This window comes from Pituophis catenifer, unplaced genomic scaffold (assembly GCF_029215685.1).
Source record: "Pituophis catenifer annectens isolate HBS135680 unplaced genomic scaffold, rPitCat1.0.hap2 SCAF_3, whole genome shotgun sequence".
NCBI lineage: Eukaryota > Metazoa > Chordata > Lepidosauria > Squamata > Colubridae > Pituophis > Pituophis catenifer.
The window spans coordinates 98,280,140-98,296,349 of record NW_027256883.1 but is presented as its reverse complement, the minus strand read 5'-3'; the positions used below and the strand labels follow the sequence as shown (position 1 = coordinate 98,296,349).

General features: G+C 46.0%; 2 protein-coding genes across 5 annotated transcripts in view; one reads left to right on the top strand and one right to left on the bottom strand.

Annotated features, from left to right (window-relative positions):
- The window catches only part of ZMAT2 (zinc finger matrin-type 2), a 149,700-nt gene extending 138,179 nt beyond the window's left edge, over positions 1–11,521 (bottom strand). The window contains exon 1 of one of the 2 annotated variants that reach the window (XM_070940841.1): positions 11,474–11,521. In XM_070940841.1, the coding sequence (XP_070796942.1) occupies positions 11,474–11,491 (18 nt within the window). In that variant the 5' untranslated portion in view covers positions 11,492–11,521. Of the gene's footprint in view, positions 1–11,040; positions 11,098–11,473 lie in introns of those variants that run through there. The other variant, XM_070940840.1, reaches the window with a different exon arrangement.
- Positions 11,522–11,553: 32 nt separating this feature from the next.
- Positions 11,554–16,210, top strand: part of LOC139314879 (histidine--tRNA ligase, cytoplasmic-like) — a 53,269-nt gene continuing 48,612 nt past the window's right edge. For 2 of the 3 annotated variants that reach the window (XM_070940837.1, XM_070940838.1), the window contains exons 1-2: positions 11,554–11,745; positions 12,976–13,193. In XM_070940837.1, coding sequence (XP_070796938.1) covers positions 13,092–13,193 — 102 coding nt within the window. In that variant the 5' untranslated portion in view covers positions 11,554–11,745; positions 12,976–13,091. The remainder of the gene's footprint in view (positions 11,746–12,975; positions 13,194–16,210) is intronic. The other variant, XM_070940839.1, reaches the window with a different exon arrangement.

Sequence of the window (16,210 nt, the reverse complement as noted above, 5' to 3'; positions counted from 1 at the left end):
GGGCAAGGAATATAGTCCTTTTGCGGCTTTGCCGATTTGAACAGCGCGTCATGAGGACCCGGCGCCTGCGGGGTGGCGGTTGCGACGTCCCCTGGTACTCCGAGGTTGGTTGTGAGCCGTGCCTTGTGGAGCAGGGACTTGAATAGGGCCGGGCGAAAGAGGTCTGTGAATGCGGGGGTGTCCTGTGCCAGGCCTTCGTCCTCTGACAGCTCCATCTCCTCCGGTCCCTCCTCTGCTTGGTCTGACTCTTCAGACGAAGAATCTTGCCCTCGTTCTGGGGGGGGGGGCCTGGTACTCCGAGGCTGGGCTGTGGGAGATGTTGGCGTGCCTGGACCGGTGCGGGTTGCACGGGTGCCTGGGATGCCTGTTGTAAGGTTGCAGTGAAGAAGGACGAGAGGGCAGCCGAGAACATAGCCTGGAAGTCCATTGGAGCCACCAACCCTGGCCCCCTCTGGGTTTAGTGGTCTACCCCTGAGGGCATAGAACTTGCTTCCCTAGCGCGAACGGGCTGTGCTGGTGATGGAGTCATTGAAGGCTCCGGAGCAGTCCCTGGACCTATCTCGAGATGGGGCGTAAGGCGGTCCAGCCTGGGCGCATCTGGAGTTCTTGGAGTTATTGCAATGTCGGCCAGAGATGTAATTCCCAGCTCTGTCTCCCTTGGGATGACCTGTGCTGGTTCCAAGGACCCCGGCTCTCTGGAAGAGGTTCCGGCAGCCGCCTTGTGGGCCCTCTCCCACTGTCGCTCCAGCGCATTGTGCCTCCTTAAGGCGTCCCTATCCCGGATGGGTAGGCAGCCTTCTGATGAAGCCCTGCTGGTTGAGCTCTCGTGCCTCTTTTTGGATTTCTTTTTCCCCCCTTTTGAGCTTTTGCGAGGGGGGGGTTAGCTCCAGCTCCATATCTGAAGACGGGGGGGAACGAGACATGGCTGTAGGCTGTGAGCTGTTCAGGCAGGCCCCTTGCTCTGTACCGGTCAGGTCGAACGGTAATCCTTCCAAGAGCACTCGGGCTGCGCTTACCTCTCCCCCGTTAATTGCCCTTCCAGAGGTGAAGTGGTGGAGGGGGGGTGGTCTATAGCCGGCTCCCTGCTGGTGGGGGGGAGACACAGGCTTGAATCCTTTGCCAAATATGGCGGCCCGAAGGTCCGCCAAAATGGCGCTGGCATGTGGTGCGCTGACCCACTGTGCCAGACTCCGGCAGCGGACTCACAATGGCGGCCCGAGGGTCCGTCCAAACGCCGCGCTTTTCCCCTGCAATGGGGGTTCTGTAGTGCAGGGGGAGGCTGCTGAGGCTTTCGGCTCTCTCTCTCCTCTTCGCGCCCTCATAGGACGCTCCGATGAGGCGCGGCTCAGGAATGAACGTTCCGGGTCGGCGCCACGTGGCCTGAGCCTCCCGACCCGCCGCCCAGCTGATGAGCACGCAAGCCACTTGGTTCCGGGATAAAAGCGGCGTGCCTTGGATGAGGTGGCGAGGGAGCTCCGAATGGCGAGCCTGCGGTCAGCTGGAGGAGCGTGATCCTGGCGGCAACAGTAACGGCGAGGAGAGAGCAGCCGTTTGAAATTCCGCCCCCCCGGAACGAGCAGCGTGGGCGGCTGAGCTCCGCTCCCCCCCTTCCTCTGGTAACGTTGCAGCCAATGCAAACGGTAAAGGAGCCGCGGAAAAAAACAACTAATCAAAATTAACTAAAAGGCCTAGACGCCCTAAGGAAAGGGAAAGCCTGATAAAACTTAAGAAAAGAAAAAAGGGAGAAAGTCCCCACAGATGTACAATACCTTCAAAACTGTGGAGCTCCCAAAATCACTACAGTGTTTGCCAGCAACTGAGTGAAGACTGGGGGATCATGGGACCAGAGGCGTGGCTAGGGAGCCGGAAAGGGGAACAAAAGCCTTTTGTTTTCACTCAGTTGTTTGCCAAGCACTGGAGGATTAACCCATGCATGGATAGTGGGAACAGCGCACAGGAAAAATGTTGAACATATGCTGAGCATCCTGAAACCCATCTCTGAAGCTTTAAACAAAGTACAGAAAAATAGCTGTTTTATTGCCGATGCTGTTGAAATTTGGAAGGAACTGAGTGAACACTTAAAAACATAACTACACATGGACAGAATTAAATTACAAGCATTAAAAAAATGAACGGGACAAGTACTGTCTCCAGCTCATTTTTTGGCAAATATTGTCAATATCCAGTATCAGGGTCAAAACTTAAGTGCTGAGGAAGAGGAGTTAGCTATGACATGGGTATCCAGCAATCATCCATCTGTAATGCCAACTATAATAAACTTCAAAGCTAAGGGGGAACCATTCAAGAAATATATGTTTGCTGAAAATATTTTAAAGAAAGTCACACCAGTGAACTGGTGGAAGTCACTTAAGCACTTGGATTTAGAGACTGTTCAAATAATGATTTCACTTTTAACAGCAGTAGCTTCTTCTGCAGGCGTTGAAAGAATATTCTCTTCCTTTGGACTCATTCATTCTAAATTGAGAAATCGTTTGGGACTCGATAAAGCAGGAAAGCTTGTTTTTCTTTTCCAGATTATGAACAAAGAAGAAGATGAAGATGATGAGTGAGCTACAGAGGACAGTATTTAAGTTTTTCATGTGTAGGCTGGGCTGACAGTCTAAGTTTCTTAAAATATATATATTTTGTTTAGCCAAATTAGTTAACAAACATGGATGTTTGTTTAAGCAAATAACATATGCTGTAATGTTATTGTTTCAGTTGAATAAATCTATTTAAATTGTTATTATTAAGGTAATGATTATTTTTCTCCTTCCTAAGTACAACAGAAAAGTTGTCCAAATATGAATGATTAACCTATTAAACTGGGGATAAAAAAACTAATATGAAAAGTTGTTATTCTAAAAATCTTCATCTACTTGCATATTAAAGTTATACCAGCAAGAATTAGTCTTTATGTAGAAAACTATGATTTAAATCAAGCCTTACTGACTAGTGATTTAAATCGTGATTTAAATTAGTTTGATTTAAATCAAATCCACCCTGATTACAAGTAGTCGTTGCTAAACAGCTGCTCTGTTTAGTGACCATTTAGTGATCATTCTGAAGTTACAACTCTACTTTATGGCAAGTCCATCAAAGCATTCCTGTGGTCACCTGAACAGGATTCAAACACTTTGCAAATAACAGGCATTTACAACTGTTGCAGTGTCCCACTGTCATGTAATCACAATTTGTGTACTTCACAGCTGATTTCTGACAAGCAGAGTCAATGAAGAAGCTGGCAGTAAAATTGCAAGTTGTGATGTCTTGCTTAAGAACAGCTTAAGCAGCAGAAGTGACGTTGTAAGTCCATTAGTCACATGTCTTGCTTAATGGTAACGTTGCTTAGCAAGGGAGTTCCGTTCCAATTGTGCTTAAATGAGGACTATCTGTATCCCATAATGAAGGATAGAGAACAATGGCTTTAAGTTGTAAGAAGAGAGATTCTAGTCATTATTAACCCAAAGGTGCTTTTTCAACCATTACCTGGATGACTGAGAATCTCCATAGACATTTAGTCATTATCAAAACCTTCCAAATAAAAACTGTTTGATTATAGCACTAAGTAGGAGTGAATTCTCCTTCCTTGGATATATTCAACCAGAAACTGGATAGCCATCTCTTGGAATGCTTTAATTTGAAGCCCTATGAACTGTACTTCATAGCCAGAGGACATATTTTATATTCACTACTTCTCTGTCGCCAAGCACTCAAGCGGCACGCTCACTCTTCCATCTCACTTCTGCATTAACATTTATTGTGCACCCAGATTCAGGAACTATATAATTTGCATCTCATCCAATTCTCTATATCGGCTAGGAGGAAAAATAAATCTATGGTAAGTATAATCGGCCTACTTTCAATGTTTTCACCACTGGTGTGGTCAAAAGTCATGATTTTCAGCTCCACCAAAGTCATGAACCTTTCCAACTCCATAGCAGAAACACAGGCAACAGATAAAGTTAATATGGAATATATCACTTGTTATCTGTTGATCACAAGGCACTGAAATCTTGCTGGACTGAATAGTGGCAGCTTTACTTCAGTCTTTTCCAAGATTTTTGTCATTCCAAATAAGTGAAGATTTTGAGAGTATGAAGTATTTTGTTTCAATGAATTACAGAATCAGATAAAAATTAAAGATCTTTTAAATTAAAGTTTGTTTTAAATCATTTTTTAAAAAAATAAATGAATTTTAACATTTTCTTAAAGTATTATTTCACAAAAAGCAGCATATAAATTTGATAAATATTTTATTATTATAAAGAATCTCAAGCGATCACTATCCAGTTTATGGTTGAACACATAAATTATTACTTTAGCTGTATTCCATTACCATGCTTACTAACCACAAGAGATAAGAGGGACTATGATATATATATTTATTTGATGAACATATATAGCTGCCAATCTCACATTCAGAACTCTGAGCAGCATACAAACTTAAAACACAAAACTATAAAACCAAATAAAAATAATTAAAAAACATTACAAATAATCTATGGGATAGCATACTCTATTTCCTTAGCAATACAGCCAACTTTGCAGGCTGTATATTATTAAATTTATACGCCATCTATTTCACTATCCATAGTTACAGTATCCCTAGGCTAGATAACAAAGCCATGTTTCCAGCAAAACCAGCAAAGTTGAGGCCAATCTAACCTCAGATGCATGATGTTCCAAAAGATGGGTACTGCATCTCATCAGATGACATTCCTCTGTGGGTAGGACCTGCAACATGCCCTTCCTGCCAGGATCTGATGGGATGGGTGTTATCTCTTTTGGAAGAGGCAGTCCCTCAAATAATCCAGTCCCATGCTATGTAGAACCTTATCGGTCATATTACCAGTACTTTGAACTGAACCCAGTAGGAAACTGGCCACCCCCTGGGGGCCACCAGTCGACACTGTTTGGCCGACGGCACCCGGAGGAGCCCTCTCTATGAGAGCGTACCGGGCGGTGGGAGGCTATTTGTGGTAGTAGGTGGTCCCGTAAGTAGCCAGATCCTAAACCATGGAGTGCTCTAAAGGTGGTAACCAAAACCTTGAAGCGCACCCGGAAGACCACCGGGAGCCAGTGCAGCTCGCACTGCACTGCAGGAGAGGTGTTACCTGGGAGCGCCATGTCGCTCCCATAATCACCTGCACGGCCGCACTCTGAGCCAGATGGAGCCTCCAGGTGCTCCTCAAGGGGAGCCCCATGTAGAGAGCGTTGCAATAGTCCAACGGGAAGTGACTAGGGCATGAGTGACTATGTGTAAGGAGTCCCGATCCAGAAAGGGACGCAACTGGCGAATCAGGCGAACCTGATGAAAAACCTTCCTGGTCATGGCTGTCAAATGCTCTTCTAAAGACAGCCGTGAATCCAGGAGGACGCCCAAGTTGCGAGCCCTCTCCGTGGGGGCCAGCGATTCGCCAATAGTCAGCAATGGCATCAACTGACTATATCGGGACGTCGGAAACCACAGCCACTCGGTCTTGGATGGGTTGAGCCTGAGCCTGTTTCTCCCCATCCAGAGCCGCACGGCTCCAGACACCGGGACATCACTTCAAGGGCATTGTTGGGGTGGTCCGGGGTGGAGATGTACAGCTGGGTGTCATCAGCGTACTGGTGGTACGTCACCCCGAAACCATGGATGATCTCGCCCAGCGGCTTTACATAAATGTTGAACAAAAGGGGTGAGAGGACTGACCCTTGTGGCACCCCACATATGAGGGGCCTCGGGGTCGACCTCTGCCCCCCTGCCAACACAGACTGCCACCTGTCGGAGAGAAAGGAGGAGAACCACCGCAGCACAGTGCCCCCCACCCCTAACTCTTCCAACCGGTGCAGCATGATACCATGGTCAATGGTATCAAAAGCCGCTGAGAGGTCTAATAGGACCAGGATAGAGGAGCAACCCCTGTCCCGAGCCCTCCAGAGATCATCAACCAACGCGACCAATGCTGTTTCCGTGCTGTACCCAGGCCTGAAGCCCGACTGGAACGGATCCAGATACGTCGTTTCATCCAGGTGCTGGGGGAATTGTCACGCAACCACACTCTCGACAACCTTCGCCACAAAGCGAAGGTTGGAGACCGGACGATAATTAGCCAACAGTGCCGGGTCCAGGGAAGGCTTCTTGAGGAGAGGCCTCACCACCGCCTCTTTCAAGGCGGTGGGGAAGTCACCCTCACCCAATGAAGCATTTATAATCCCCTGTCACCTCCCGGGAAGCCAGCACTAACCAGGAGGGGCACGGGTCCAATAAACATGTGGTCACATTCAGTCCACCCAGAATCCTGTCCACGTCGTCAGGGGTCATAGGATCAAACTCATCCCAGATAACATTCTCAAGACCTGCCTCAGTCATCCCCCGACACTACCCAGTTGGAGTCCAGGCCTTCCCGAATCTGAGTGATTTTGTCATACAGATACTGAACAAAATCCTTGGCTCTACCCTCCAAGGGGTCCTCCCGCATTTCCTGGTGGAGCAGGGAGCAGGTCACCCTAAACAGGGCGTCAGGGCGATTATCTGATGAAGCAATAAGAGCGGCAAAATATGTATGTTTTGCTGCTTTTATTGCCACTAGATAATTCTTAATATGAGATCTTACCAGTGTCCAGTCGGATTCAAAAAGACTGGCCCTCCAACTACTCTCTAGGCGTCTTTTCCGGCACTTCATCTCCCTCAGCTCCTCGGTAAACCAAGGAGCCAGGTGAGATCGGCGCCGGGTCAGAGGCCGCAAAGGCACAACCCGATCCAGAGCTCCAGCGGCCACCCTATCCCAGGCGGCCACTAGGTCACTAGTCAAGGCATGTGCCAGAGCCTCAGGGAATGGCCCAAGCTCCATCTGGAACCTATCAGGTTCCATCAGGCACCTGGGGTGGAACCATCTTACCAGCTCCGCCTCCCTGCGGTGGGGTGCAGCGGTTCGAAGGTCAAGGCGAAGGAGAGAGTGATCCGACCATGACAAGGGCTCGGTGACTATATCCCCTATCTCAAGATCACTCAACCACTGTCCAGAGACAAAAACCAGGTCCAGCATGTTTCCCCCCCGTGTGGGCAGGGCCATGAATTAGCTGGGTCAGGTCCATAGCTGTCATGGAAGCCATGAACTCCTGAGCCACCTCCGACGTCTCACCCACGGACAGCAGGTTGAAATCCCCCATTACCATAAGTCTGGGAGCATCAACCGCCACCACGGCGATAACGTTGAGTAGCTCGGGCAGGGCTGCTGCCACGTGGCAGGGAGCCAGGTATGTGATCAGCAAACCCATCTGAATCCCATGACCCCACTTCACAAGGAGGGACTCACAGCCGGCCGTCTGAGGAACAGTGGCCTCCCTCAGTCTCAGACCTTCTTTAATGATAATCGCTACCCCCCCCACCCCTGCCCTGTGACCTCGGCCGATGGAATGCGTGGAAACCTGGTGGGCACATTTCAACGAGGGGAAACCCCCCCTCCTGGCCCAACCAGGTCTCCGTAATGCCTGCCAGGTCCGCTCCCCCTTCACGAACAAGTTCATAAACGAGGGGGGCTTTATTTACTATGGACCTGGCATTGCACAACATCAGCCAAAGGCCCGGGCCCTGAGGGTCTGTGCAACCTGGGGAATGGATGGAGCCTTGGGGGCCGGAGCGCGCCACCACTTGTAAACAGCGAGTGCGCACTCCCCTAACTCGAAATGGCCCTCTGCTCCCACCATATCTACCCCTCCCACCCACAGTATTAATGTTCAAACAACTATCCGGACAAACTCTGACTCCCCCCTCGACCCCGGGATCCCCACCTCTCTGGGTCCCATCTTTGAGGTAGGTCAATGAGGTAGTGTTCTGATTTAAGTGCGCACATATACAGTACCATACTGAAAGGTAAAGGTTTCTCTATCCAGTCACATCCAACTCTAGGGCACAGTGCTCATTTCTATTTCAGCCAACATTTTCCGAAGACATTTCATGGTCCATGGTCATGTGACCAGCATGGCTATACGCCAAAGGCAATAAAATGCTGTTATCTTCCCACTGAAGATAATAGTGGTACCTATTAATATATTCACATGTCAATGCTTTTGAATTGCTAGGTGGGCAGGAGCTGGGGCAGGAACAGGAGCTCACCCCGTCATGCAGTGCTCAGCTCTTGAATCCAGTCTGCCAGCTTTCCAGCTGACAAGCTCAGCATCTTTAACCACTGAGCCATAACATTCCCTTACAGTATTATACTAGGGTGGCTCAAATCCTTCGAAAGAATTGCTTCCCAAAGTGTAGAAGCATGCACATAGCATATTTCTTTGCATCAATGAAGCAGGTAGTTGTTTTAGGCTCATGTGGCTCCTTCATAAATAGCTCTTGGTGTCTGCATATGTGTGTACAAGCAGAGCCATTATGCATTGATAAGCCTAAGAAAGATACATGTGCCATCTAGAAATAGACTGCTTATTGAATAATATGAGTCAAATTTCTTAGTATTTTCTTGTCTTTTCATTCTACAATATCCTTTTTGAGATAAAATGAGCATAGAGCACACAATGATCCTATTCATGTTATTTTCCAACCTTTTTGGTACTGCATATAGACTACATGATAATGTAGTTCAGTAGTCACCAACTGGTGGTCCGCGGACCACTGATGGTCCACGAGAAAATTTTGGTGGTCCGCGGTGCACCAGGGTGGAGGAGCTGCTCCAGGATGAGCAATGGCCAGTCCTGTGACTAGAGTTTTGGAATATGGGACTGGTAAGGCAGCTCATGGTGGGGCTGTAAATCTCCCCTGTAGAGGGAGGTTTGTGCAATTTGCAACTTTGCAACGCAGCCCTCGCCGGCCGGAATGAGGCAATGGTGCAAGGGGGGGGGCGGTGCAGGCAGGCCGAAGCAATGGGTGGCGGCAACCCCGGGCTGTTTCTTCCCCTTGCTGTAGCTTCCTGTCGGCTAACCAACAGTGGCTGTCTCCGCCCCTTGCCCTCCCTTCCCAGTCACTCCTCGCCTGGCAAGGAAAAGGGAGGGGGGATGGAGATTCACTCCATATTCCAGAGTGAGAGTGAAGCTTCGTTTCTTGCTGGATCTCACAGCCGATTCTTCCGGCCCTTGTTGATGCTCCGCGCACCTCGATCTCTCGGGGAGGCGCTTGACTTCCAATCAGCCCCAAGACACATGAGATGGCCCATGAGATGGGAGAGGGAAAGAGAATCAGAGAATCAGAGAGAGAATCAGAACAAGAGAGAGAGAGAATGAAAGAGAGAGAGAAAGAGGGGGGGAAAGAGAATGAGAGAGGGGGAGAAAAAAGAGAGAGACAGAATGAGAGAATGAGAGAGAGAGAGAGAGAGAGAGAGAAAGAGACAGAATCAGAGAATGAGAGAGAATCAGAATGAGACACACACAGAGACAGAGAATGAAGAGAAGAGAGACAGAGTGAAAAAGAGAGAATGAGAGAGACAGAATGAGAGAATGAAAGAGAAAGAATGAAAGAGAGAATGAGACAGAAAGAGAAAGAGACAGAATGAAAGAGAGAGAGAGAATCAGAGAATGAGAGAGACAGAATGAGAGAGAGACAGAATGAAAGAGAGAAAAAGAAAGAGACAGAGGGAATCAGAGAATGCGTGGGAAAGAAAGGGGGGGAGAGAGAAAGAGAAAATGAGAGAAGGAGAGAGAAAGAAAGAAGAGGGAGAGTGCCTGAAGGACCCCATCCTGTCACTGGGAATCCAGGTGCTTCAGCAAGCAGCGCACTGAATTCATATTAGTGGTCTGCGGGATTTAAAATTATGAACTTGGTGGTCCCTGAGGTCCAAAAGGTTGGGGACCCCTGATGTAGTTTATATTTCTGTGGCTTCATAATGTATGAACCCACTTCCTGTTATCTGTAAACCATTGTTTCCTACTTAATACAATATGCCAACTCTCTATAACTTTACAGGTAGTCCTTGATTTATGACCACAATTGAGCCCCAAAATTTTTGCTGCTAACTGAAACATCTGTTAAATGGATTTTGCCCCATTTTACAGCTTTTCCTGCCACAGTTGCTAAGTGAATCACTGTAGTTTTAAGTTAGTAACATGTTTGTTAAGTGAATGTGGTTTCCCCATTGACTTTGTTTGTCAGGAGGTCACAAAAGGAAGTGGTCTTCCAGGTGCGATTCAATGTATTGGTCATCACCTTTAAAGCGCTCCATGGCACAGGACCCAGGTACCTTCGAGACCGACTTCTGCCACCAATAGCCTCCCACCAGCCAGTTCACTCCCACAGAGAGAGAAGGTCTCCTCAGGGTGCCATCAGCCAAGTTATGTCGGCTGGCGACACCCAGGGGGAGGACCTTCTCTGTGGGAGCCCCAGCCCTGTGAATGAACTGCCCCCAGAAATACGTAAGATCTCCGACCTCCGGGTGTTTCGCTGCGCACTGAAGACCCTGTTGTTCCGCCAGGCTGGGCTATCAACATAATAATTTTAAATTGGGGTATTTTAAATTTTTGGGGTTTTAAACCAGGCCAAATCTATTTAATTATTTTAATTTTTAATCATTGTTTTGTCTTGTGTTTTTAAATTGGCTGAGTCCTTCGGGAGAAGGGCGGTATAGAAATAAAATTATTATTATTATTATTATTATTATTATTATTATTATTATTATTATTATTATCGATCACATGACCCCAGGACACTGCAACTGTCATAAATAACAGTTGACAAGCATCCAAATTTTGATCATGTGACCCTGGGGATGCTGCAATGGTCATAAGTGGGAAAAACTGTCATAAGTCACTTTTTTCAGTACTGTTGTGAACAGTTGAGGACTACCTGTATTTACTCTATATGGTTTAAAATTTTAGCTTAGTGCACTGTTCAAGCGGATGTCTATCATTAGAAGTGAACTCACTATGTGGCTAATGTCATACTTGAAATCAACAGAAAAGTAACTAAAAATAAAACTGCCAATGACCTTACATAAACCTGTGGACCCTACTTTTCTCCCACACATATAAAGTGATATCCAATAAAAGGAGATTCATAAGCAATAAAATCAAGTTGTTTGCACAAAAATCATTTAAAATTAAAGAAATCGCCACCTTTAGATGCTGTGGAGTTAGGATCCAAGAGTGAGTATGCAACCATGAAGTCTGCATGCCACAGGAGCAAACCTTTTACTTTCCTCCTTTAACGAAGAAACCTATCACCTTATCGTTTTATCCTGGGAGCTTCCCCATTTCCGTCCGTGAGGCTACTGTATCACCCAAAATGCTGGTGTGACTATGGCCAAACCTACAGAGGCTCCTCGGGATCCCAGCTACAGACATGCGGAGAGAACACAGCCAAACCTATCAAGAGTTGAAGTCGGACCTTTTCTTACGTTCCTCAAAAACAGGAGGCGCTCCAGATCTCTGCCGATGAAATTATACGGAAGGCCTTACCAACTTTGCGTTACGATTCTCAGCAAATGAGCAAGAACAGAAACTGTATTTTCCCTTCTTTGGGGGAATAAAACACAAACCGATCACCTACCCCACTGCTCGACGCCATCTTGCCTCTGAAGAGTCGGAAGCCGGAAAACGATCCCCACCCCCACCCCCACCCCAGCGCTCGGGAAGGGCAGGCTCCGAAGCGTCGGAAGGGCTTGCTGACTGCAGAAGCACCCGGGGAGTGGGAAGGAAGGTTAGGTAGGCCCCGGCCTTTTTTCAAAGCGACCAGGGACTTCTCCGCCCCCGGTAGCGCCTTTCTGCTGGTCGGATACTCTCAAGTCTAAACCTGGAAGCTGAAGGAACGCGCGCTACACGGTTTGCTTTTACTTTATGCTTTAAATACAGACTCTAGTAGTTGCAAACCTTCAAACGATTGTGTTTGTCCACGTGTTCATGGCACGTGTCATTTCTGTAGCATTAGAAGAAACCGAGTTTTTAGTTTAAGTTTTTAAATTTAAAATAAACAGAAACGTATGTCAGAAGACCGAAGCAGGGTGGGTGAAATGGTTAATTTACTGCAGAATTTCTCAACTTTGGTGACTTAAAGATAGGGGGACTTCAACTCCCAGAATTCTCCAGCCAGTGTGCTTCCTGGGAATTCTGGGCTTTGAAATCTGCCTATCTTAAACTTTTCCAAGGTTGAGCAAAACTGGTTTATCATTTTAAATCTGTGACTGGGAAAATGAAAACGATTTACTTCCGGTGAGGAATATACTGTCGTCTTATGAAGTTGACCTAAGCTTTTTTCTTCGAGAGGGACTTTCTCATTGGTTTAGAAAATTTCCTTTGAACAATTCGTGCACTTTATGGGAACTTTAGAGAATGGTGATATGGTAAGGAAATTCTTGCTTGCTTAGAACTTTTACTTGCACAGCCCTTTGTCGTTTTGTGAAACGGCAGTTTAACTTTTCAAAAAACGCATTTGGGCGTTAGTAGCCATTCTTGCCTCGCTCGATTCCTTAATCTGATTAACATTATACAACGTTTGTAAGATTCGGCTACTGCAGAAGTGAGCAATCCTTTTATATCGGCATAGCTTGTAACAAGGAAGTGATGCAAATTTCGTGGGATTTAGCACACCCCTGGGCATGATTTTTCTTTGGAGAGGTAATTTCAATGGATCTTTTTTCTTCCTGTGTCTAAAAGTGTGTTTCCTGCTTCAAAATGGCGGGAAATCCTGCCCTTAATTTTTATCAATAGAGGCTGTGTGGGCTGCAACGAAGAAGTTAGATACTTTAAGTTACTCATCTCTTTAGTATTGGCAGTAAGAGTGATAATTATACCAGACCTAAACTGTACTGTGTCATAAAGTTTATTGTGTGATTCTTATGCTAATCATACCTTGACCTAATCTTCCTAATAGATTTGGTATACCTCTTAAGCTCTATAGTGGAAGAGTCAAAAAGTTATGTGTGTGATCAATGAATGTAAATGTTGTCTCCCAGGCTTTATTTTGCTCTGTAATTATGTTGCATCTTTGCTGCAGTATTAAACATTAAGCCAATATGATTTATTCATTTTCTTTGCATGTCTTATTCTTTATAGATAATAATTCTGCTCACCTTTGGCTAAAATGAAGGCAATACTTCATATATCTGATGTACTAATAATGTACTAATGATGCACTACAGCAGCTGATGTAATTATCTAAACTTTCCAACATGCACTGGATCACTGTTTTAAGAACTGCTTCCTTTCGAACCCAGCACTTACCTGAACAGTTTCACATCCTGCGTCTGTTTTCCAATCATCTTTCAAATCAGGTGTGTATCATTTAGCAGTACTTGATTCTCCTTAGTATAATTTGTTTATGTACTTAGAATTCTAGAATTACTTTGATTTATGGCTCTATTAACTGAGAACTAAATCAATTGGAAATATTGGAATTGAAAAATATTTATATAATATTTTTATTTATCCTTCATTATTATTTTAATTTTTTATTTTCTTTTAATACAAAACATTCCATCATTTATTAAACAGTGTGTCGTCTGGGTACAAATTTTTTGTGTCATAACAGTTAAAGCATACCACCATATTCATTATTTATATCTACTCTTATATTAATATTAATACTTAACATATTTATTATAACATTTCTCTTATTTAACTTTACTGTACATTACTTTCATATTTATTCTCTAATCATTGATAAAATAAATCCCATATATTGTAATAATCGGATTCTTCCTTCCCTTTAATTGTGAGTGTTAATTTATTCATTTCTGCACATTCCAATATTTTCTTAATCACGTTTTCAACTGCAGGAATCTCTTCACCTTTCCAATTCTGTGCAAATACAATTCTAGCCGCAGTTATTACCTGAATAATCAAGTATACAATATCTACTATAATTCCCTGGTAAAATCCCCAACAGGAATATCTCAGGTTTTAAATCAATATACTGCTCCAACCACATACGAATTCTTGCCCAGTATTTTTTTGCTTCTACAATGTCCACCACATCCAATCCCGGTGTCTGATGGCATTTCCAACATTTAGTTGATTTATCTTTAAACATTTTTGCCGGTCTTTCAGGTGACAAATGCCATCTGTAAAACATCTTGTACAAATTCTCCTTGAATGCAGTAGACATTGTTATCTTATAATTTCTATCCAATAATTGCTGCCATTTATCTAGCTCTATCATATGTCCAATGTTTTTTGCCCATGCTTTCATTGTTTCTTTAACTTGTTCTTCTTCTAATTTGATAATAGCTATATAATTTTCTTATCATTCCCTCATCTGTTCCTGTTAATATCTTATCTAATTCTGTCAGTTCCATATGAAAACCATATAATTTTGCATCTTTTTCATATCTAGATTGCATTTGCAGTTGTGTATATCATACCATATCAATCCCCTGCTTTTCCAAATCCTGTTTCATTTTAAGTTCCCCCTTTTCTAACACTCCCACGAAAATAAGCCCTCTAGCAAGCACGGCCATTTTTGCCATGGATTGCGGCCACTTCTTCAGCAGGAGGCCAAGCGATGCGCCCCATGTGCCTCACAGCGGCCTTCTGAAGGATACTGTAGCAGCAGCTATCCACAATTTTTTTATCCTTATTTCGTCCCGACCGTACTGGGCTATGTGGGTCGGGGCGAAATAAAGGTTAACAAATTGTGGATAGCTGCTGCTATGATACCCTTTGGAAGGCTGGCACGAGGCGCGAGTCTCCTGCAGAAGTGGCTGCACCTGAGGAGCACTTTTGGGAGAGAAGGCAAAGGGGAAGTGATTGCTTGCAAACTCCCGCCCTGCTCCCGTCTCTCCGCCGGGCGACTCCTGGCAGCCCCAGACGCCCAAAGCCTGTGCCCACCTGGCTCCCTTTTCCACAGTGGCTCTTTATTGAGGGGGGTGGGGGAGAAGCGAGACGCATAAAGCAAGACGGGTCGTTCATCATGCCGTCTCTTATCTCCCTCTCGCTGGGCATGGCAGGGCTTCCTGTCCCTGCCCAAATTGGATGCAATTTGGGGGTGGCAAGTGGGGAAAGGTTGGGCTGGGGAGACGTGAAATGTGTCTTACCTGTCTTGTAGCTCCATCGCGTGTCTCGCCGTTGTCTGCAGGCAAATATGTTGTAGGGTAAAAGAAACCTCATGAGTTCAATCAAACTTCTCGAACTCACAAGAAGTTTGGTTTTACCCTACAACGTGTTTGCCTGCAGACAACGGCAAGACACGTGACAGCTGCAAGGCAGGTAAGACACGAGTCTCATGTCTCCCCAGCCCCACCCCTCCCCACCTGCCACCCCCAAATTGCATCCAATTGGGGCAGGAAGCCCTGCCATGCCCGGTGAGAGGGGGAGAAGAAACTGCAAGAGGAGCCCCGTCACGCTCCACGCATGTCCCTTCTTTCCCGCCCTACCTGCCATCCCCCTCGACAAAGACACGGCGGGAAAGGGCAGAAGCCAGGCTGCTGTTAAGGTACCATTGGGGTGTGCGGAACCGTCTTACCTGCCTTGCAGATCCATCGCGTGTCTCGCCGTTGTCTGCAGGCAAACACGTAGAGTAAAAAAAACTCGTGAGTTCAATGAAACTTCTCGAACTCGCGAGAAATTTGGTTTTACCCTATGTGTTTGCCTGCAGACAACAGCGAGACACGTGACAGAGCTGCAAGGCAGGTAAAACGAGTGTCTCACGTCTCCCCGGCCCCTGGCGGGGTGGGGAAGAGACAGCAAGAGGAGCAAGCCCCGTCTCGCTCCACACATCTTCTCTCCCGCCCCACATGCCACCCCCCTCGATAAAGGGCCGGGTGTTGTGGAAAAGGGAGCCAGGCGGGTGCAGGCTTTGGACGTCTGGGACTGCCGGGGGTCGCCCAGCAGAGAGATGGGAGCGGGGCGGGGATGGATGGATGGATGGGAGGCGGGCAAGTGCCAAGAACGCTGGGGAGATTCCCACCTTTAGTTGCCCCAGCAAATAGTTGACAAGCGGCTGTGTTGTGCTGCCACACTTGCTGTCTCCTGCACCCCCAAAATAATAAGACCCCCCCGATAATATGGCCAAACCCTTATTTCGGGGTTCAAAAAATATAAGACAGGGTCTTATTTTCAGGGAAACATGATAGGTTTTTTTTGAGCTTGTCTTTTCTTTTTATTTCTCTTTCCTACGTATGTTATTGCCAGTCCTCTGATATATGCTTTGGCTATGTCCCATACATTTTGTAATGAAGTTTTTTCTTTTCTATTCTATTCTCTTAAAAAAAGAAAACCAACTCCTTTTCCATATGCTGTAAAAATTCTTTTTCATTTAGAATTGTTTGATTCAATTTCCATCTTAATTTCT